Raw genomic sequence first — 21,504 nt, forward strand, 5'->3', positions numbered from 1 at the left:
GGGGACATGTACACTGATCATCAGGGCACTAATGATCAGTGTGGCCCCAGCCGTGCCACCTGTCAGTGTCCATCAGTGCCTCGTGTCAGTGCCACATATCAGTGCACATCAATGCCACATATCAGTGCCCATCTGAGCTGCCTTTCAGTGTCACCCATCAGTGCCACCTATCAATGCCAATCAGTGTCACCTATCACTGCCAGTCAGTGCCACGTATCAGTGCTGCCTTTCAGTGCCCATCAGTGCCACCTATCAGTGTCCATCAGTGCAGCCCATCACTGCAGCCTCATTACCGCACATCAGTGAAGGAGAAAAATCACTTATTTACGTTACCTATAATGCTACCACCTCCCCCTCACTGTTGGGGTCCCTCAAGGCTCTGTCCTCGGGCCCCTTCTCTTCTCCATCTACACCTCCTCCCTTGGCCAACTCATACACTCTCACGGCTTCAACTACCACCTCTATGCCGACGACACACAAATCTATCTCTCAACCCCCCACCTCACCCCCCCAGTCTCCGCCCGAATCACACACCTACGGAGCGACATATCAGACTGGATGTCGCTCCACTTCCTTAAACTGAACCTCTCCAAAACCAAGTTTCTTGTCTTCCCCCCAGCCCGGACACCACCCCCCATTGACTTCTCCGTCACATCCAACAACGCCACCATCAAACCCGCCCTGCAGGCCCGAGTACTTGGTGTCATTCTGGACTCCAACCTATCCTTCCAGCCCCAAGTCCAATCTTTAACAAACTCGTGCAGACTCCACCTCCGCAACATCGCCAAAATCCGCACGTTCCTAACCCCAGAAACCACTAAACAGCTCATCCACTCCCTCATCATATCACGACTCGACTACTGCAACTCCCTCCTCACCGGCCTGCCTCGCCGCTGGCTATCCCCGCTTCAGTCGATCCTGAATACGGCTGCCAGACTCATTCACCTTTCCAACCGCTCCATCTCCGCCACCCCCCTCTGCCAATCCCTCCACTGGCTTCCGACTGCGCAACGGATCAAATTCAAAATCCTGACACTGACCTACAAAGCTGTCCACCATACTGCCCCGAACTACATCACTGACCTAATATCCAAGTACCGCCCAGCACGCACACTCCGCTCCTCACAAGACCTCCTTCTCTCTAGTTCCCTGGTCTCCTCCTCCCATGCCCGCCTCCAGGACTTCTCCAGGGTGTCACCCATCCTCTGGAACTCCCTGCCCCAACCCATCAGATTATCACCTACTCTCCTCTCCTTTAGGCGCACCCTGAAAACCCACCTCTTCAGGGAAGCCTACCCCACCCCCTGCTAACTTGCCGACCTCCTCCACTCCTCCTACCACTCCATCCCCCACAGCTTTCTCCTCCTGTGCCACTATCCCCTCCCTCCTAGATTGTAAACTCGAAAGAGCAGGGCCCTTGATCCCCTCATGTACTGTCTCCCATTGTAATGTACAGTGCTGAGCGAACCATTGGCGCTTTATAAATACTGTATAATAATAATTTACAACATTTTATAAAAACTAAGAAACAACTTTTTTTTTCTAAATTTTCAGTGGTTTTTGGTTTAAGAAAAAATAAAAAAAGTTGATTAAATACCACAGAAATAAAACTCTATCACAAAAAAATGCTAAAAATGTCATATGGGTACAGTGTTGCATGACCGCGCAATTGTCATTCATAGTGTGAGAGCGCTGAAAGCTGGAAATTGGCCTGGGCAGGAATGGGGTATAAGTGCCCTGTAGGCTTTTAGTTAAACACAAAAACGCTTCAAAAACTCCTCAGTGTGAATGTAGCCTTACTGGCCAGGTCAGCAGGTGAAAACAAGGGAAAAGGCAAAAGAAAAGTGATGCAGCCACCACGGCAAGCGGCAACACACAGCATTTGTGGTTTTCATACAGCTTTATAATACGAGTTCGTGTTTCTTCAGTCCTTGTGAAGTCCCTGTACACGCTCAGCATGCAGCAAGCAAAGTCCTAACAGCTCCTGGCTCTATGACTCTCCAACACGGACATGTCAGCCAGAGAATCTATCCACCAACATTACTCCCCGCACACAGCTCCCGTCACCTCACAGTATTTCCCTTCAGGTAGAAGTAGGACGACCTGCTGGATCAAATCCCCGCCCACTACACGGGGAAAGGAGGGGGTTTCATAGGAGACGCCACGTTCCGGGCAAGCCCCGCCCCGTGATCAGCTGACGCTGCCTGGCTTGTGTTGTGACAGGGAGGCGGCCGCGGATGAGACGGCGGAGAAGACAGTAGAGCTGGTAATGGTCTCCCGGGGACTGGGGCTGTGACCGGGACAGCCGCACGGCAGGACGCTGGCCGCTCTGTAGCTGTGGTGAAGTGTCAGTGTGGTGGAGAAGGCAGGAGAGGACAGGCCCAGGGCAGGAGGCACACTAGTGTTCATGAGCACCTCCTCCTCCTTGTGCCAGGGACTAGGCGAGCCCTATGCTGAGTACTTCCTGGCCCAGTGCCCCCCAGAGGTGTGGGATCTCTTACCTGGCTGCCCTAGGCACAGCTCTGGAAGAGTGGCGCCCCCTTTGTGCTGGCTCCTACCTCTCTACACTACCAGTAGCTCCACTCAGTGCTTGTAAGCTGCTAGAAAGTTCAGTGTCTTCTTGTCTATAAACTTTCTTCCTGTATGTGTGCAGTGTCTGGGCTGTCCATCAGTCTTCATCATCCCCTCATCTTGTTGCTTGCAGTCTTGGTTTGCCATGCTTTTCTTCTATCCTTTCTGCTTTCCTTAGAACTATTTCTAAATCATCAATGATAAAAAGCATGGCCATTTAAAGTAGAACTAAACCCGTCCATTTAAAGGGTTAGTCCATCTTTACAGAAGATCTAACACCAGGCACCCAGCCCATACCCTTGTCCCCCCTGCTGTACTTACCTTCAGGGATGCTGAGCTGTTGACGTTGATGGTGCTGACTAATCGGAATCCATCTGGTCAATCCTGGATGGACTTACGGAGACGAGTGGAGATTCCACATCCCCGGACTGCTGGAGCAGGTACAGCAGGGACTGTGGTGGTTGGAGGGTGTTTGGTGTTAATTCACCTCTTCTTCTTTTTTTTTTTTTTTTTTTCTGTAAAAGCGAACACACACTTTAACCCCTGGTTCACACCTGTGCGGGTGGTGCCATTGTGAGAACTGCACAAATGCCTGAAGCCGCACCACCCGCACAGAGAAATGCATGACCCGCAGGCAGGTGCCATTGGTTCTAATGGCACACCGCTTGCAGTGGAAATCGCAACCGTACTGGGAACCTTTGCTCCTATGTGGACTGTGATCTCCAAAGTAGTGCGTGTCCCGAGGCACAAGAGTCCATTCAAATGAATGGGCTCTCATGCCTGTGCAAATTGCGGCCCACACAGCCGCACATATGTGAACCTGGGCTGCAGTGGTTCAAAAAACGAAGCGTTTTTTTACCTTACCCCTGGTTCACACTGAATGCAACTTTGAAATCATGTTACTTCACTTGAAGTAGTGCAGTTTCAAAGCTGCAGATCGGTGCAATTTGTACCTCTGATTTCACTGTGGCTTGCAACTTCATTTAACAGCGGTCAATGCAAGTAGCAATGAAATCGGAAAAAAGTAGTGCAGGAACTATTTTTGAAATCACGCTACTTCTTATCGTATCGTACTGATTAGGACAGTGCCATAGAAATACATCAGATATGATTGAAGGTGCAATTTGTAAATCACATTCCGCACCTAAAGTTGCATCGGTATGAACCAGGGCTAAAGCTCTATTTGTTTACAATGGACAGCTGCCAGAGAGGTAAACCACATTGGTCTCCAGCTGGCTGCGGTAGGGGGCAGTGTGGTTTGCAATTCACGGCATTACATGGCTCACTTTATTTCCCTCACTCAACTTTATTTGAAGTGTACAAAAGTTCACTTCATGTCACTGTACAACAGTGCGATCCTGTATGGCACTCTGCAATAAAATGCAGCATGTCTGCTTTTTATTGAAGCTTGCTGTAGTGCAGCTCTGGGCTGTGTTGCAGTGTAAATGGGACACTTATTTCTAGGTATCCTTGCGTTACACTGCGGTAAAATGCCAGTCACCACTCATAGTGTGAATTCACCCTAATGCATCCTGTGTGTGTCTATAGACACACGCACTCCTGACCTGGGCTGCGTGTGTCTATAGACACGCGCAGTACCGGTCAGGAGTGCACCTGCATGAGTGCCTCCTCGGCACCCAGCTTGCTATGGGGAGATTCAGAGAAGAGGTGAAGCGGACAGCGCCAGCAGACTGTACAAGAGACGTTACGAGACCGCTCTGTGCAACAACATTGCAAAGTGCAGGTATGTGTAAACCTTTTATTTTCAAGTAAAAATTAATCAGCTCTTATCAGTTTAACTCCTTTCAAAAAGTGTTGTTTATCTCAGCTGAACTGTCAAGCGATCAAATGGCTGGCATCATAGCTGATCACATGTGCAGCACTTTGGTAACTGCAGATCAAACAGAGGCCAAAATGGCAGCTTCCTTGGCTGTAAAGATTAGGAGGATTTAGTTCCACATTAAGGTCCCCATGCACATTACAATCTGATTGTACAATCAACTTTCTGGTAGTCATCAGGGCATTGAGTGAGCAAGACAAAAATGGCACATATAATTTCACTTGACCTAAGTCACAGTTGTGGCCTAAAAAATTATTTTATGGCATTTATGGTCTGTCCACATTGTAGGGGTATAAAAAAATTCTACTGATCAACCCCATTCAAACCATTATTTTTCTGCCACATCAGATCGACTTGGGTCGATTGAAATCGTAACCATCTGTTGATGATCGCTTGTCCATGACACTCGATCAATTCTTTTGGCCAATTATTCAGTTTTCTATGCCCATTGTTAGATTGACCTAAAACTATGCAATCATATAAATGAATCTGTAATCATTCCTTTTCCATTCAAACAGGCCCTGGTTCAATAGTGTTGTCCGTAGAAATGTTACTGTGTGTGGTGAGCTTTATGATATGATGCTTTGCAATGACCAGTTCTATCTAAAAGGATCATGTGCCTTTCTGAAAAGTCAGAAGCATTCCTTGTAGGTTTCCGATTTTTTCATTGCCTTGATCAGTACAGATAATATTTTTAAAAGCCAGATGTGTATTTATGCATTTATCATTTTGTTTTCATTTTGGTTCTTTTCCAGTGTTTGTATTGATTTTTTTCCCCCCGCAGTTCCTGATTTGCACCCCCATCCTAAACAACCAGCATTTCACTGCCTAGTAGTGTGTGTATATGAAAGCGATTCTTCTATTGTGCGCTGTGATTCAAGGTGCAGAGGTTACGTGTTTCTGCTCTGGAAAGGCGCCATTATTTTAAGCAGGAACCAAACTGTTCATTACGAAATTTTCCCACATACATAAGAACATTGCCTTGCTAAATCCTGCACCTCCCCACCATGGACTCAAATTCCATGGCACCTCATCGCCCAATCATACTCCCACATTCACAGGCAGCTGCCACCAACCCCCACTCTCAGACTGGAATAGCAAAAAGCTCAGAGAATAACGCAACAGACAATAATGTGTTTGCATGTCTGCTGTCTAATACATCCCATCATATTAGTAGTAGTCGCTGGTGGCAGAAAACATGGAAAAATAACCCCCTAATTCTTTCCTTTGTGTCACAGGCATTTTCTGTTCAGTGCCTTCTTACTACGCTGTACTTAATTCTAGTCAGTTCTAATTTTCCCAGTGATTATAATAAACAAAATGGAAGATGCCTTGATACCAATTATTTGTAATATAATAAAATGGTAAAGGAAACTTTCACGAATGCACAGCAGGGGCTGTGTTGTACATTCTGCATCATGCTGAAAACCTGCATCGCCGCGCTTGGTGAGCAGCCAGGGATACATCCACAAAAGATATAGCAATATTATTCTTTTGTTGTGTTAGGCTTGCGGCACTGTTGCTTGCAATGCAAGGGTTAATGCTATTATGCCTGTCTCTAGTACCTTGGATGTCAGCTCGATGGAATAATAGCATGTACTCTAGTCTGAGCCGTTGCTACTGTTGTGTCTGGTTGGTGGGGAGGGGACCTCTCTGGTCTCTCTGATGCATAAGTTTGCTTCTCCCTGCCCCCAACTCATTGTGGCTTTTTCCTGATTGTTTCAGATGTGAATTGAGATGGAAGGCTTAGGGGAGAAGAAGCCCTGGGGGAAGCTGAGCCGATTGCTTGGAGCTGAGACAGAAGCTGCTTCCGAGCTTTTCCTGTGCAAGAAGGAATGGACAATTGGAAGAAAGAAAGGTAATTCTGCAACCTATACAACATGAGGCTCGATGAATGGTGTACAAAAAAAACAAAAAAACTTTGTATATTCTTCAATAGCTCTCCGTTCAGATCTCTGGTTGTTTCCGAATAAAAATGTTTTCTTTTTTTTTTTTTTTTCTGGGGTAGCTGCTAATATGCAAACTAGCTGATCTCTCAAACTAGATAACCAGAATAAATTGTTGTCTGCTCCCTTTCCGTGCTTGCAGCGCTGTATCTGTGCTTGACAGCTGCTGTGACATGCAGAGGAGGCCTTACTCTTGGTTCCTTGAATTCCTACACATGTGTTTTGAGTGTTATCCTCACGCCCAGTGTTTTGTTGTTTGCTTTTTGTTTTGTTTTGTTTTTTTTATACAAAGGATTGCTGGTTTTCTGAACTGGCATGGGGATTATGTTGTTACCATTTGAGATGGCCTTTTTTTTTTTTTTTTTTTCTTCAAATAATTGACAGACCAATTTTTGAGCTTCTCAAAGCATTTTTATTTAAAAGAGAAGTGTGAGCTATGGGGAAAAAGACCCCTTATACTTGCCTAGGTGGATATAGCATCGATCCTCTGTCAGCTCTGTAGTGAGAACTGAACAATCAAACGCCAGGATTGCCTAGTTCTCCCCTCTGTTTTGAGCAGATAGCTATGACTCAGTCACCAGCTGTCTGCTATGCCCCTCCAGCGCTCACTGGAACGCTGGGCTGTGGATGGGGTGGGAGCTGGTCCAGGCTTCTGGATGGATTCTGACCATTCGGCCGAGATCTTTTCAAAGCCTGGACCGGCTCTGTGATGTTAGCCGATAGCGGGCTTCAGCCCACTGTCAGCTGAAACCGGGTCACAGGAGTGCAGAACGAAATGCACTCCTGTGACCATTAGAAGTATAGCCAAATTAGCTTTGGCTATCTTTCTAATCTAAACTTAGCCATACCATGATTTTGCTAGCCTATTTAACAGTATCTGTACATAGTCTGCTGTGGGATTTTGTTTTTTGCTCCCTTTCGCAATTCTTTAGCACTCACTCCAGGAGCAGCTTTAAAAACTAAATTTTTAAAAGTCTGTCAGGATACAATTACTCTGTCCCTTCTTTCTCAAATGGTTGGAACTATGTTTGGTTTTATTAGTTGAGCTTCAGCCAATGGGAAAAGAAGGGATAAAGAAAGTGAAAGTATGTGAAGTATATTTTTACACAAAGTATTCATACCGGTTATCTAGATATTGCTAGAGAACTGTGATAGGAAACAAGAAAGAGCTGACAACAGCTTCTGTGTGTTATTTTCGATGGGACATCTACAGCTCTATGGGACAGGAGTGGAATAGTATACTTAAGCATCCCAACTGCATCTGTGAGCTTCTCATCTCTGAACCTGACAATTCAAGAGAGTTCAAATATATAAAAGTACTCCTATAGGGAAGGCAGCTAGCAAATGTACAGGGTGGTACACAAACCTTAAAATGTGCAGTGCCACAACAAATATTCATACAATCAACATATAAAGAAATGTGTCATAATAAATAAATCGGCAAAACAATCAAAGTGTCCAATTAACATAATCTTAAACAGCAAAATTTTGTAGTGAAGAAATTAATGTGTATCCACCACCATGTCTGGTTTTTGATTAAATCCTGTGTATCCACGCCTCACCCTCTAGTGAACTGCGTTCTGGAGACATCTTTGTTAGAATATGTTAGGAATACAGAGCAAGAAGTTTGCTTGTCCACAGGCTTAGTTTGACAATATTTTAGAACTTTGGTGGGAAAAGTGAATAAATGCTTCCTTATATCACTTGAGCTAGGGATGCACCGATACTCAAGAAAATGCTGCCGATACTGGAAACCGATACTTTGCAGTGCAATTTGTGTCAATACAAAATGCAAATTGCACCGCAAAGAACAGCATGCGATTTGAACAGGAAAGCGATTCCTGTCCAAATCGCATGCGGTTTGCCCACTGTGTTGTGGGGAACCTCCCTGCATCGATCCCATGCTAAGAAGAGAGTGGGCTTGTGAGGATGTATACCATCCCCTTTACCTTGTAGCCCACCAAGGCATGCTTCGGAGATTTGGTCAGGTTGACCTGTGTTAGGGTAAAGATGAAATTGTAAACTCTAATCCTAAAGCGCCTCACTTTAGGACATTTCCACAATATGTGGTAGGCTGTACCTTCCTGTCTACAGCCCCTGAAACATAAATAAGACACACCCAGAAAATAGGTGGCCAATTTAGCCAGTACCATGTACCACCTTAATGGTACTTTATAATTAGCTTCAATAATTGAGGTGTTCAATAGGGACTGGGCAGCTAACTGAGCCATTAAGTGCCATTAATCCAACTCAAAAGTTACCTGAAAGTCTGTTTCCTATTTCTGCATATAACCTAGTTAATCTGAGGCACTAGTTAAAATAGCAAACATTTCTGCAATATGACCTCTGATTTTTCCAATCATAAGTTTTCCATAGAGGACATTGTTACAATGTCGGATCTGCGAACCAAAGAGTGCAAGAAGTATGTAATCTGGGCACACCTATACAATTCAGATTCAGGCATATTGTATTTCTCTATCAAAGCTTGCTTCGACATGATTCCCCTATGATCACAAAGATCGGCTATATGTATGAGACCTTTGTTGGTCCACCATTCACATACACTGGGGGTGAGGCCCAGGGTGAACTCCTTATTGCAAAGTATCAGGGCTAAGGGATGATGTGGAGATTTGAAGTTGTAAAGTTTGAAAAGTCTGTCCCAGATACTTAGCGCAAAGGAAAGGGAAAGGACACATAATCGGGGGCCGTTCCTTTTCCGGCAAACATAGGAGGTGAGAAATTGGTATAGAGGAACAGGATTCCAATTTAATCCATAGCGGGTGGGGTCTACTGCAATGGATTTTAATTAGCTGTGCCAACTCCGCAGCATAAAAATATTTAAGGAGGTCTGGAACCCCCAGTCCTGCTCTCCATTTTGGAGTATATAGTGTAAGCTTGTTCATCCTAGGCCTCTTGTCCACCAGACAAACAATAACAATTTCCTTTGAAAAGCAAGCAAATCAGACCAAAGTACAAAAGAAGTATAAAAAGCATTGGAAGTACGTTCATTTTCAGTGAGTGTAGTCTGCCAAACCACAATGGGGGGTGAAGTTGCCATGGGGAGTGCAAGGAGGGTGTTAAATTGATTCTTAAGTATGGTAGGGTGTCAGGCTGCCAATGAAATCCATATGAGGTTTTCAAGATCTCTACCGTGTGTTCCTGCAAGGATACTTTCAAAGCCTTTGACTTCTCATGGTTTATTTTTAGACCAGAAATGTGAAAAGGGCTGGAGGATGGCATACAAATTGGGGAGAGTGGTAATAGGCGACGAGCAATAACAGTAGGCAAAAAGATCATTTATGCTCTCTCCCATTTTATCCCCTTAATATCACCACAATTGCGAATTTTGATAGCTAGGGGTTCTAGAGCCAGTACAAGTAGTAACGGGGACATAGAACAGCCCTGGGGAGTCTCTCTTTTTGAATAGCAAGGGGGTGCGATACATACCCCTTTACCATCAGGAGAATTATATAAGATCTGCAGCGTGGACAGAGAATGCACACCAAAGCCGTATCAGTTGAGGGTATAGAAAAGATGATCCCAAGACAGGGAGTTGAATGCCTTGTGAATGTCTAAGGACAACAACATACCCAATCTGGTGCCCCGCCCATCCCAATTGGAGTTCATTGCCGATATAATATCAATGATCCGTTGTGTTAGGTCAGATGCTTGGCGACTGGGAACAAATCCTGATTGGTCAGGGTGGATATATTTGGCCAAAAAAGAATTCAGTCTAGTTGCAAGTACTTGGACAATATATTTAAATCTGTACTTTTCAGGGAGATGGGTCTATAAGTGGAGTGTATATAAGCCGCATTCTCTTGAGTTGGAAATAAGAACCCCGCTGGACTTCATTAAAGAAGGAACACAGGTAAGGTGTCAGGATATCTTGTTACTTCCGGTAATGATGACCGGAAAAGCCATTGGGAACAGGTGCTTTAGAGGGATGTAAGTTCATCATAGCTAATTTAATTTCCTCTTCTGAGAATTCCTTATTTATAAGCTCTGAGTGGACTTGTTTGAATTTAGGTTGGGAAATATCTTGGAAAAACAGATTCATCCTGTCCTTTTGGGAACTGTGCTGGTTGGCATATAGTGCAGTATAAGAATTCTAGAATTCCCACAGGATCAGTTCTGTATTGTGGGACACGTGCCCATTTTGTAATCTCCGTTTAGGTAAAGCAGGTGTATACACCCGTGGTACCAATTTCCTTGCTAGTAGAGTAGTGGGCTTGTCTCCCATTGTACAATATTTGTCTCGACCAGCAGATCTGTTTCTCCGCCTGAGTTGTGAGGCTTAAGTTCAGTGTCATCCTAGCTTGATCAATTTTATGTCTAATATGTTCCTGGGGGTTATGTTGTTCTGGCATCAATTTTTGTAATTCTACTTCCTGTTGTTTATTTGTGCTTTCTCAGTCCTACTTAAGCCCGGCCGCCACCTGGATAAGTTTACCTTGAATAGTAACCTTATGGGTGGCCCAATTATTAATAGGAGAGGTTTTGTGTGGTATATTTTCTCGGAAGAACAATTGCAACTCAGTCTTAACTTCTTTAAACACAATTAGATTATATAGCAAGGATCCATTCAACCTCCATGGAGAAGGTTGAGGCAAAGACCATAGCTCTGACAAAGATAGTCTTATTAACCGCTTCCATACCAGCACTTTTACCCCCTTCTTGCCCAGGCCATTTTTCAGGTTTCAGCGCTCTCACACTTTGAATGACAATTGCGCAGTCAAAAAACACTGTACCCAAACTAAAATTTTATCATTTTCTTCACACAACTAGAGCTTTCTTTTGGTGGTATTTAATCAACACTGGGGTTTTTAGTTTTTGCTAAATTAACAAAAAAAGAGACTGAACATTTTGAAAAAAAAACAAGTGTTTGCAAATAAATATTTGTTCTTCATAAATTTAGGTCAAGATGTATGCACTGCGCATGCCGGAAAGGACGCCATATGGCGTCCACCCGTAGGGACAAGCTGTTCGCCCGGCCGCCATCTGGCTATGGGCCGGGCGGCAACTGGTTAAAGAATGATCTGACCAGGGGACTGTAAGTATCTTTACCGAGGTCACATAAGATAATAAGGATGAACGTGTGAAAATATGGGTGAACTTGAATATGTGCTATGCACATGGGAGAAGAAGGTATAGCCTCTAGTAGAGGGATTGTTCTCCTGCCAAGCGTTTATTAAATCATAGAGGTGTAAAAGGCGAGTTAGTTTACAGCTATTCTTTGGGATACTTTTGAGGACTGTTTTATTAGGGCCAGATTGGTCCAAAAGCTGATCTAGTGGTATGTTACCATCATCGTCCAGAACCACTTGACCTTTCGCTTTGGGGAGCAGGACCACCAGCATTTTGCTAAAGAACTCTTTGTCCTGAATTCGGGGTATAGTAAGAGATAAAGGAGACCTGGTGTTCATTAATGCTCCCCACCGCCATGATATATCTGCCATTCTTATCCTTAAGTATAGTGTCAGGAGTAAAAGAGACCTTCTTCGAAAAACAGATTGCCACCCCCTGTTTTTTTATTTGGGCTGCTTTCTCTTCTCTATTTGCAGGGATGACAGTTCGGGCTAGAGGGCTTTTTATTGGTCAGCACCATCACATGGACGGTGCTGACCAATCAGAAATCATCTAGCATGTACTGTCACCCCTGCAAGGAGAGGAGAAAAAGCAGCTGGGATATATTCCCCAGACCTGTGAAATAGCTTTCTCTCCTCTCCTTGAAGGGATGATAGTACGGGCTAGATAGCTTCTGATTGGTCAGCACTGTCCATGTGACTGTGCTAACCAATCAAAAGCCCTCTAGCCCAAACAGTCATCCTTGCAAGGAGAGGAGAGAAAGCGGTGGGGATTTCAAATCCCCACCGCTTTCTCTCCTCCCCTTCAGCTGAGTATACAGAGCATCTGCATCAGGTATACATCCTGATACACCCTTCTCTCCCACTCTCTGCTGCACTGCTCCTGTGTGAACTCAGGCTATGACAAGCCTGGGTTCACACAGGAGCAGTGGGGAAACTGCATGCGATTTGGACAGGAATCGCATTCATGTTGAAATAGCATGTTTTTCTTTGCAGTGCAATTTGCGGGTATTGGTGCATCCCTAACTTGGGCCTTTTCTTTCCCCTCGTCTTGCTGAGCTCCTCCCAATGCCTGAACACGGTCCCTTGTCCCCCTTTTGAAGTACTTGCGTGATTGAGCTATGCTGAACCAACCTCAGTGCAGCTCAGCCAACCAGGAGCCTCAGGCTGTTAACTCTGCCTATGATGGACTGAAATCCTAATCAGTATTTTCAGCCCTGCCTGAGTTTTCTTCTATTGCTGGACTACAGAACACTTCTTTATGTTATGGAAATGCGAGACAAAGTTCAACAGAGGCAGAATTGGCAACCATGCTTGGGATTTAAGTGCAGCAGAGGAAGCATTGTCAGCTCACAAGAGGAGATCATGTGCTCAGAGAGGCAGAACATGAGGAAATTGCAGAGATGTGCCGACTATGACTTTTTATCTTTGCCCAGACATACACTTTAAAGTGGACATGAACTCAAAAAGTGAATAGTGGCAGAGTTCAGTTATTATTTAACAATCATATGTTTTCTTTATTTCTAGTAAATGAAGCCTTGTTTACTCATGAATAGGCTCCATGCACATTAGCGTTTTTTTAAGCTCAAAACCGCTGGTAATAGCATTTTTTCAATTAGCATTTTACTATTGTTTTAATAGCATTTAAAAGCGTTTAGCTTTTTTCTGCTGGAAAAATGCTCCAAAAAAACTCTACAAAAAGTTTTGGGTTTTTTTTTCTGCTCCTAGACGGTGTAGCTAAAAAAATGCTAATAGCCTAAAGTAGTGTGCATGGACACATAGTGAAACTCTATTTAGTTTCTAGGAGCAGGAAAAAAATGCTAATAACAGCTTCAAGGTACTTTAAAAATGTTAGTGTGCATGGGGCCTTACTCTTGTAAGTGTTTGACAAATCAGAACATGAAATACTAGTTCCTTCATGATAAGTTCTGGGTATATAGTGTTCCTAAAATCTCCCTGTTGCTGCTAAGTAGATCTTTTTTACATATGTACCTGCTAAAAAGTAAGCCACCAACAAATAACAGCCCATCTCCAGCTAATCTATTTTAAACAGTTACAGCAGCAGTTTGTTATTGTGTGTGTCTTTATTTTAATCTTTATTTAGAAAAGTTTTTAAATCCCATAATTAAATGTATAAGCAAGCACCCTGGTTAGTATAGCTGTCACGTTTGCTGGAGCGTGGTCTGCATGTAAAAGCAAATACAAATATAAATCAAGTCCTGTGAAATAAAAAAACAAAACAAACCCTATATTCTAAATACAAGCTTATGGGTATTAAACCCATACAGTTACCAAAATACAAAATTTTTCACCATAGTGGGCCTTCATATGTACTCTAAACTCTAAAATTAAAAAAAAAAAAAGAAAGTGTGTATATGGTATGTATGTATGTATGTGTGTGTGTGTGTGTGTGTGTGTGTGTGTGTGTGTGTGTGTATATATATATTCAAGTATGTATTCTTAACTAAAAAAAAGTTATTTTATTGCTCTCAGCTTCCTCTGAATCCAAATTCCTTTTTATTTCCTGATGTGATCTGATTTCATTTTAAAGGGTGGCTACATTCCTTCTCTATACCTCTCTTGCTTGCTCCCGAGTTCGACTAGGCGCTATGGACTATGGGATTTGTAGTGTGCCTAGAGCAGTGCACATGACCTCAACTAGCATGCATTGTTCCTTACAACCAAACAGATATAATATAGGGGAGGAAAGGAGAGGTATGGGAGCTCACAGAGTATGTTACAAGGAGGCATAAAAATGCAGTAAGAACAAATTCCATAAATTGAACAAAAATAAATTACAGGGTCATTAAGTAGTAGATCTGTGAATTATTTTTATTAGGGATATTGTTTTGTTTACTGTCACTTTAAGACTTTCTGGGGTAGACATTAATTTTCCTAAACTGTGTGATTTTGTTTTTTTGTCACTTCTGTACTAACAGAAGATAATACAGAAAGAGTGTAAGCTTTTTCTTGTATAGATGCTATAACTGAAAGGTTGGACAATATTGAAGATTTTTTTTTTACAGGAATTTACCTGTGTAAAACTTTCCAAAATCAAAGAAACTGGCCTTTAGAGCACCCACTTCAGAAGTTTATATTTCTTCGTGGCAGCATTGGAAAATAATTCCATACGAATTACTGCAGTGGTGGATTTACAGCAGTTTGAAAATTCTTATCAAAGAAACGTAAATTTAAAGTTGTTAATGTTTTTGTGTCTTCCAAATATCCAAAACTTGCCAGCCAGTAGTTAACCATTAACTATACATGTTCAGTTCAATAGTGGAAAGGGTGCCGATTCTTATTATTACAGGTACTTATACATGGATGTTGAATTCCTATTGCCCGATGCCCTGGACATATAGTTCCAAGCGCCGGGCAGGTAGTTCTTTTTTACCTTCAACCCTGCAGGCAATCAGCAGGGCTCACCTGTCAGGTGGAAGCATTCGCCTGAATGCTTCCACACAGTGCCGGTGGCTAGAATGGAGGGAGGAGAGCGGACACATCCGCTCCCCTCCCCTTCTTGTCCTGACCCAGAAGTGATGTTATGATGTCACTTCCGGCTCCCCGTTGAGAGAGTCCTGGCAATTGAGGCCGGGAAAGAATGTAATGCAGTGCGATGTGCACTGCATCACATTCAGGGGAGCAGAGGGAGGGGAGACATCCAGGGTCTTTTAGACCTTGGATGGCTTAATAAAGAGAACCTGTCACCAAAAAAATCAATCAAAAAAATCAATTTTTTTAATTGTAAAAAATTAAAGTTACACCCAAGCACATAACATTCCCCCCCCCCCCAACATATACGCAAGTACAAATGTAAAAGCACACGCTGGGGTGCCTACGCATGAATGTCGATTGCGATACACATGTTACATATCGCCACGCACACCAAGCCAATTCTAGTGATGACCTAGAAGGGGCTTTAAAAGCGTCACTTATAGTAAATACAGGGTACTGAAGTTCAGCGCCATTTCATGAGTGCATGCAAATTTTAAGGTTTGACAAGTTGGATATCTATTTACTCGCTGCAACTTTTAAATTATCTTGTCAAACTTTTTTTTTTTTTTTTTTATTCTGCATTTTACAAAAACTTGTGGCTAAAAATGGAGTCTTTCAAATACTCACCATGCCTCTTCAAAAATACCTTGAGGTGTTTGATTTGCGAAATGTGGCCATTTTGTGGGTGTTTCTACTGTCCTGGTCCTTCATGGACTCAAGAAATATGATAGGTTGTCAGGAAATTAGATTTGTAATTTATGCTCCTTGAAAGTCCAAAGGCGTACCTTGGATGTTGGACCCCTCTATGTGTCTAGGTTGTGAAAAAGTCTCATGCATGTGGTAGCCCCATACTTGGGGAGAGTAGCAGAATGTATTTTGGGATGTAATTGTCAGCATGCCTATACTGTGTATGAGAAATAGCTTGTAAAGATGACAACTTAGTGAAAAAGTTTCAAATAATTTCTAACTTGCTTGTACTGTTTTTTATTTTTTTTTCCTCCCCCCTTTTGAATGTTATTGTGCAGCAGTCATAAACAGCACCTATAGATATATACGATATGACTGGAAACAACTGTCGTCTAATGTCTCTGGGTAACTTAGTTAAATAATTTTAATGGCTCTTGTCATTGTCATGTTTAAAGGAATGTCTGCCGCAAGTTTAGAACAATAACTGTTGCTGTTAGACATGTATATAAAATATGAATTACTCGTGCGCTGCCACAAAAAATAAATTGTGAAAACCTTTTGTAATGTATATGATAGTGTATATATAGGATAGGATAATAGTGGTGCAGCCTAATCTCAACCTTACAATGTGAACTAAACTGTTACTAAATGTGTTAATACCACAACCTCAGTGCTATCACATAAACAAATAAATAAATACATACATGACCATACAATATAATCCCATAAAATAACATGCGTGCATAAGAGGATATATGCACCCACTGCTGTACGAGTACCAATAATAAACAAATAGTGATAAATAGTGTCCACTCCAAATTCGAATGGTCAGCTTGCTCAAAGAAATGGTATAACAGTCCTTACTTTCCAAAAAACTCCACCACTCTGATGCAAACTGAACACTGCGCTCCTTCACCCATATGAAATGGCCACTCACCTTCCAATAAGACCCATACTTTCATATAGGTGAAACTCGCTATAGAAAACAGGTTTCCCAAGGGCTATCTCCTGCTGTCTCTCCACTCAGGAATTGCTTCCGTGATTACTTTAGATATTCTTGGTAAACGTCATACATGCTCCAAAAAAGTTTTAAAAGGACTGCCTTGCAACATGTTTAACCACTAGCTTACAGGGCACTTATACCCGCTTCCTGCCCAGGCCAATTTCCAGCTTTCAGTGCTGTTGCACTTTGAATGACAGTTGCGTGGTCATGCAACACTGTACCCATATGAAATTTTTATAATTTTTTTGTGACAGAGCTTTGTGGTGGTATTTAATCATCTCTGGGTTTTTTATTTTTTTCTTAAACCAAAAACCACTGAAAATTTAGAAAAAAAACCAAAATGTTTTTTCTTAGTTTTTGTTATAAAATTTTGTAAATAAGTGATTTTTCTCCTTCACTGATGTGCGCTAATGAGGCTGCACTGATAGGTGGCACTGATGGGCACTGATGAGGAGGCACTGGTAGGTGGCACTGATGGGCATTCACAGGCATCACTGATGGGCACTGAAAGGCAGCACTCATATATGGCACTGTTGGGCGGCACTGACTGGCACTGTTGGGCGGCACTGACTGGCACTGTTGGGCGGCACTGATTGGCAACACTGATAGGTGGCACTGACTGGGACTGATGGGTGACACTGAAAGGCAGCACAGATGGGCACTGATATGTGGCATTGATGTGGCACTGATGGGCACTGGCAGGTGGCATGGATGAACACTGAGAGCTGACACTGAAGGTGGCGCTGCTGGGGCTACAAATTTCATCAGGGCACACTGACCATCAGTGCTCTGATGATCTGTGTACATGTCCCCTCCGAGGAATGCCAATTTACCGGCTCTCCTCTCCTCACGAGCTGTCAGCGTGACAGCTTGTGGGGAGAGAAATGCCATAACCGGCATTTCCCTGTTTACATGTGATCAGCTGTAATTGGACCAGGGGTGGACTGACAACTCATGGGGCCCCTGGGCAATAGGGGATCATGGGGCCCCCGTGTCCTTGCCCAAACTCAAAAAAGCCTATGAAAAAGGTACCAGGGGTATCTCATGGGGCCCCCTACTGACCCCGGGCCCTCGGGCAGTGTCCGAGTTTCCAAATGGTCAGTCCGCCCCTGGATTGGACACAGCTGATCACATGACCGAGCCTATATCTTCGGCTCTTTCCGAGGGACACAGCGCACCACTGATCACCGTGCTGCGCGCTCTGGAAGCCGCGCATGCGCGGTTAGAATGGGAGGACGTCATGTGACATCCTCCCAGAACGAGAGAACCGCCTTGCGTCCATCATATTATTATTATTATACAGTATTTATAAAGCGCCAATAGTTCGCTCAGCGCTGTACATTACAAAGGAGGACAGAACATGTGACAGAACAATACCAATACAATGCAAAACATAAGGGGATTGAGGGCCCTGCTCTTTGGAGGTTACAATCTAGGGGGGAGGGGATAGTGGTACAGGAGGAGATAGCTGTGGGGATGGAGTGGTAGGAAGAGTGGAGGAGGTCGGTCAAGTTAGCAGGGGGTGGGGTAGGCTTCCCTGAAGAGGTGGGTTTTCAGGGTGAAGGAGAGGAGAGTAGGTGATAATCTGATGGGTTGGGGCAGGGAGTTCCAGAGGATGGGTGACACCCTGGAGAAGTCCTGGAGGCGGGCATGGGAGGAGGAGATCAGGGAACTAGAGAGAAGGAGGTCTTGTGAGGAGCGGAGTGTGCGTGCTGGGCGGTACTTGGATATTAGGTCAGTGATGTAGTTCGGGGCAGTATGGTGGATGGCTTTGTACGTCAATGTTAGGATTTTGAATTTGATCCGTTGCGCAATCGGAAGCCAGTGGAGGGATTGGCAGAGGGGGGTGGCGGAAACGGAGCGGTTGGAAAGGTGAATGAGTCTGGTGGCCGTATTCAGGATCGACTGAAGCGGGGATAGCCAGCGGCGAGGCAGGCCAGTGAGGAGGGAGTTGCAGTAGTCGAGTCGTGATACGATGAGGGAGTGGATGAGCTGTTTAGTGGTTTCTGGGGTTAGGAACGCGCGTATTTTGGCGATGTTGCGGAGGTGGAGTCTGCACGAGTTTGTTAAAGATTGGACTTGGGGCTGGAAGGATAGGTTGGAGTCCAGAATGACACCAAGTACTCTGGCCTGCAGGGCGGGTTTGATATTGGCGTTGTTGGATGTGATGGAGAAGTCAATGGGGGGTGGGGTCCGGGCTGGGGGGAAGACAAGAAACTCGGTTTTGGAGAGGTTCAGTTTAAGGAAGTGGAGCGACATCCAATCTGATATGTCGCTCAGTAGGTGTGTGATTCGGGCAGAGACTGAGGGGGTGAGGTGGGGGGTTGAGAGATAGATTTGTGTGTCGTCGGCATAGAGGTGGTAGTTGAAGCCGTGAGAGTGTATGAGTTGGCCAAAGGAGGAGGTGTAGATGGAGAAGAGAAGGGGCCCAAGGACAGAGCCTTGAGGGACCCCAACAGAGAGGGGGAGTGAGGGGGAGGTGGTAGCATTATAGGTAATGCTGAAAGAGCGTTGTGACAGGTAGGATGAGAGCCAGGAGAGAGCAGAATCTCTGAGGCCGAGGGAGTGTAGTTTTTAAGGAGGAGGGGGTGGTTGACTGTGTCGAAGGCCGCAGAGAGGTCAAGGAGTAGGAGCACTGAATAGTGGCCATTAGCTTTGGCGGTTAGTTGGAGAGTTTGAGTAAGGCGGTTTCGGTGGAGTGTAGGGGACGGAAGCCAGACTGTAGGGGATCGAGGAGGTTGTTGTCGTTGAGGTGAGAGCATAGGCGGGTGTAGACGAGGCGCTCGAGGAGTTGAGATGTAAAGGGGAGCAGGGAGATGGGTCTGAGGTTGTTCGGGTCATTGGGGTCCAGGGAGGGCTTTTTAAGTATGGGGGTGATGTGTGCATGTTTCAGAGGGGAGGGGAAAGTGCCGGAGGAGAGATTGAAGTTGTGGGTGAGGGAGCGTAGGATGGAGGGGGAGGGAGGTCGTAGGAGTTGTGAGGGGATAGGGTCGAGGGGGCAGGTGGTGAGGCGGGCATCAGAGAGGATCTTGGAGACTTCCTCGATGGAGGTAAGGTCAAAGGTGTGGAGTGTTGGGGGAGCTTCAGTATGAGGAATGTAGGGTGGGGTGGAAGTGGAGGTCAAAGCAGTGGTGGGGCCGTGGGAGAGGGGGGATGAGGGGGTAGCTGAGGGAGGGGGAACGGGGTTGGAGGGAGTTTGAGCAGCGACGAAGTCCCTGCGGGTTATATCGAGGGGGAGGAGGGATGAGGGGGTAGCTGTGTGAGAGGGGACGGGTTGAGAGGGCGTGTGAGTTGGGGCAATGTCCTTGCGAATTGTGTCAATCTTGTTTTTGAAGTGATTGGCAATCTCAAGGGCGGTGAGTGAGGTGCTGGGTGGAGGTGGGGGTGGCGAGAGTAGAGAGTTGAAGGTGGAGAAGAGTCGGCGAGGATTGGAGGAGAGGGTCTTGATGAGGGTCAGGAAGTAGGCTTGTTTGGCTGCATGGAGGGAGGAGGTGTAGGTGTGGAAGGCAGATTTGTAGCGGGTGAAGGCTTGTTGGTATTTTGTTTTGCGCCATAGTCGCTCCAGGACACGACTGTGTCGTTTGAGGGTTTTGGTGTGATCAGTCTGCCAGGGCTGGAGCGGTCGGGGTCTGATGTGTGTGGTTAAAGGCGCTAGTGAGTCAGGGGCTGTTGACAGCGCGTTGTTGTAGGCAGTCATGGCCAAGTCGGGGCAGGACAGGTGGAGGATGCGGTCATGGAGTTGATCAGCTGCAGAGTGGAGGGGGGCAGGGTTAAGGTTGCGGAGGTTACGGCTGGTAGTAGTGTGACATTTGGAGGGGTAGGCGTTGGAGGACGAGGAGATAGAGAAGGTAATCAGGTTGTGGTCAGAGAGAGGGAAGGGGGTGTTAGTGAGGTTGTGGGGAGCGCAGCGGTTGGAGAAGACAAGATCAAGAATATTACCGTTGGAGTGAGTGGTGGATTGTATGCACTGTGCAAGTGCAAAGGAGGAGGTTAAGTGGAGGAGATGGTATGTGTCCGGGTTGTCGAGGTTGACAGGGATGTTGAAATCCCCAAGGATGATGGTGGGTAGCTCAGAGGAGAGGAAGAAGGGTAGCCAGGAGGAAAAGTCATCCAGGAAGCGGGGTATGGATCCAGGAGGCCGATATATCACAGGCGGGAGGCGGTTAAATGCATCCACAATAACAGGTGAAAAATATTTTATAAATTCAGGCCCTTTTCCCTGTTTGAGAAAAAAAAGTTGGGAGGTATGCCTTAGCGTGTGGGGGGCAGGAGCTGCAGGGACCGGTCTTGTGCTTGGAGGATTAAAAAAAGCCTAGTAGAAAGTTGACATTTCTGTACTTGGTGAATGATGTGATTCAAAACTGCAAGAAAAAAAATAATACAATTAAAAGTGCAGCGCAATAAACATAACACTATTTGTATAAAAATAAATATTAATGTAACCAAAGTCCAAAATCTAAACATCTAATTAAATCTTCGCAATGCATGCACATCCACACGTGACTGTGTACCTCCACCACACCAGGTGAAAAACCTGCTCACCTCCAATATATCATTAAGAGCTCATCCCATTCACAATACAGCAGCCCTTCTGGTCCCAAAATCTGTTTCTTATCCTGGTGATATCCCACTCCTCCACTGCTAATGCTCAGAGATTGATGGATATGTGACCATGTAATAAAAAGGCCAAAACATAGTGCTCTCTGTTTGAGACTTTATTTTCCTCATTATTATAAGAACACTTACATAATATTCATATAAAAACAACATATATCCAAAATTCCAATGCTCACCAGCAAGATAGCAGCAAGTAATGGTAACAAAGGTGGGCTCCTCCTCCCTAGATGTGTTGTACCCACATACGGGCTTCTTCAG

At 44.8% G+C, this 21,504-nt stretch overlaps 1 protein-coding gene across 10 annotated transcripts in view; it reads left to right on the forward strand.

Annotated features, from left to right (window-relative positions):
• Positions 1-2,154: 2,154 nt before the first annotated feature.
• CHFR (checkpoint with forkhead and ring finger domains) overlaps positions 2,155-21,504 on the forward strand; it is an 81,212-nt gene continuing 61,862 nt past the window's right edge. For 6 of the 10 annotated variants that reach the window (XM_089653655.1, XM_089653650.1, XM_089653653.1 and 3 more), the window contains exons 1-2: positions 2,155-2,266; positions 6,137-6,269. In XM_089653655.1, the coding sequence (XP_089509781.1) occupies positions 6,247-6,269 (23 nt within the window). In that variant the 5' untranslated portion in view covers positions 2,155-2,266; positions 6,137-6,246. Of the gene's footprint in view, positions 2,267-2,321; positions 3,012-4,112; positions 4,316-6,136; positions 6,270-21,504 lie in introns of those variants that run through there. The other 4 variants (XM_089653656.1, XM_089653651.1, XM_089653657.1 and 1 more) reach the window with 3 other exon arrangements.

This window comes from Staurois parvus, unplaced genomic scaffold (genome assembly GCF_062004578.1).
Source record: "Staurois parvus isolate SC_StPar_1 unplaced genomic scaffold, SC_StPar_1.0 ptg000719l, whole genome shotgun sequence".
Classification (NCBI taxonomy): Eukaryota; Metazoa; Chordata; class Amphibia; order Anura; family Ranidae; genus Staurois; species Staurois parvus.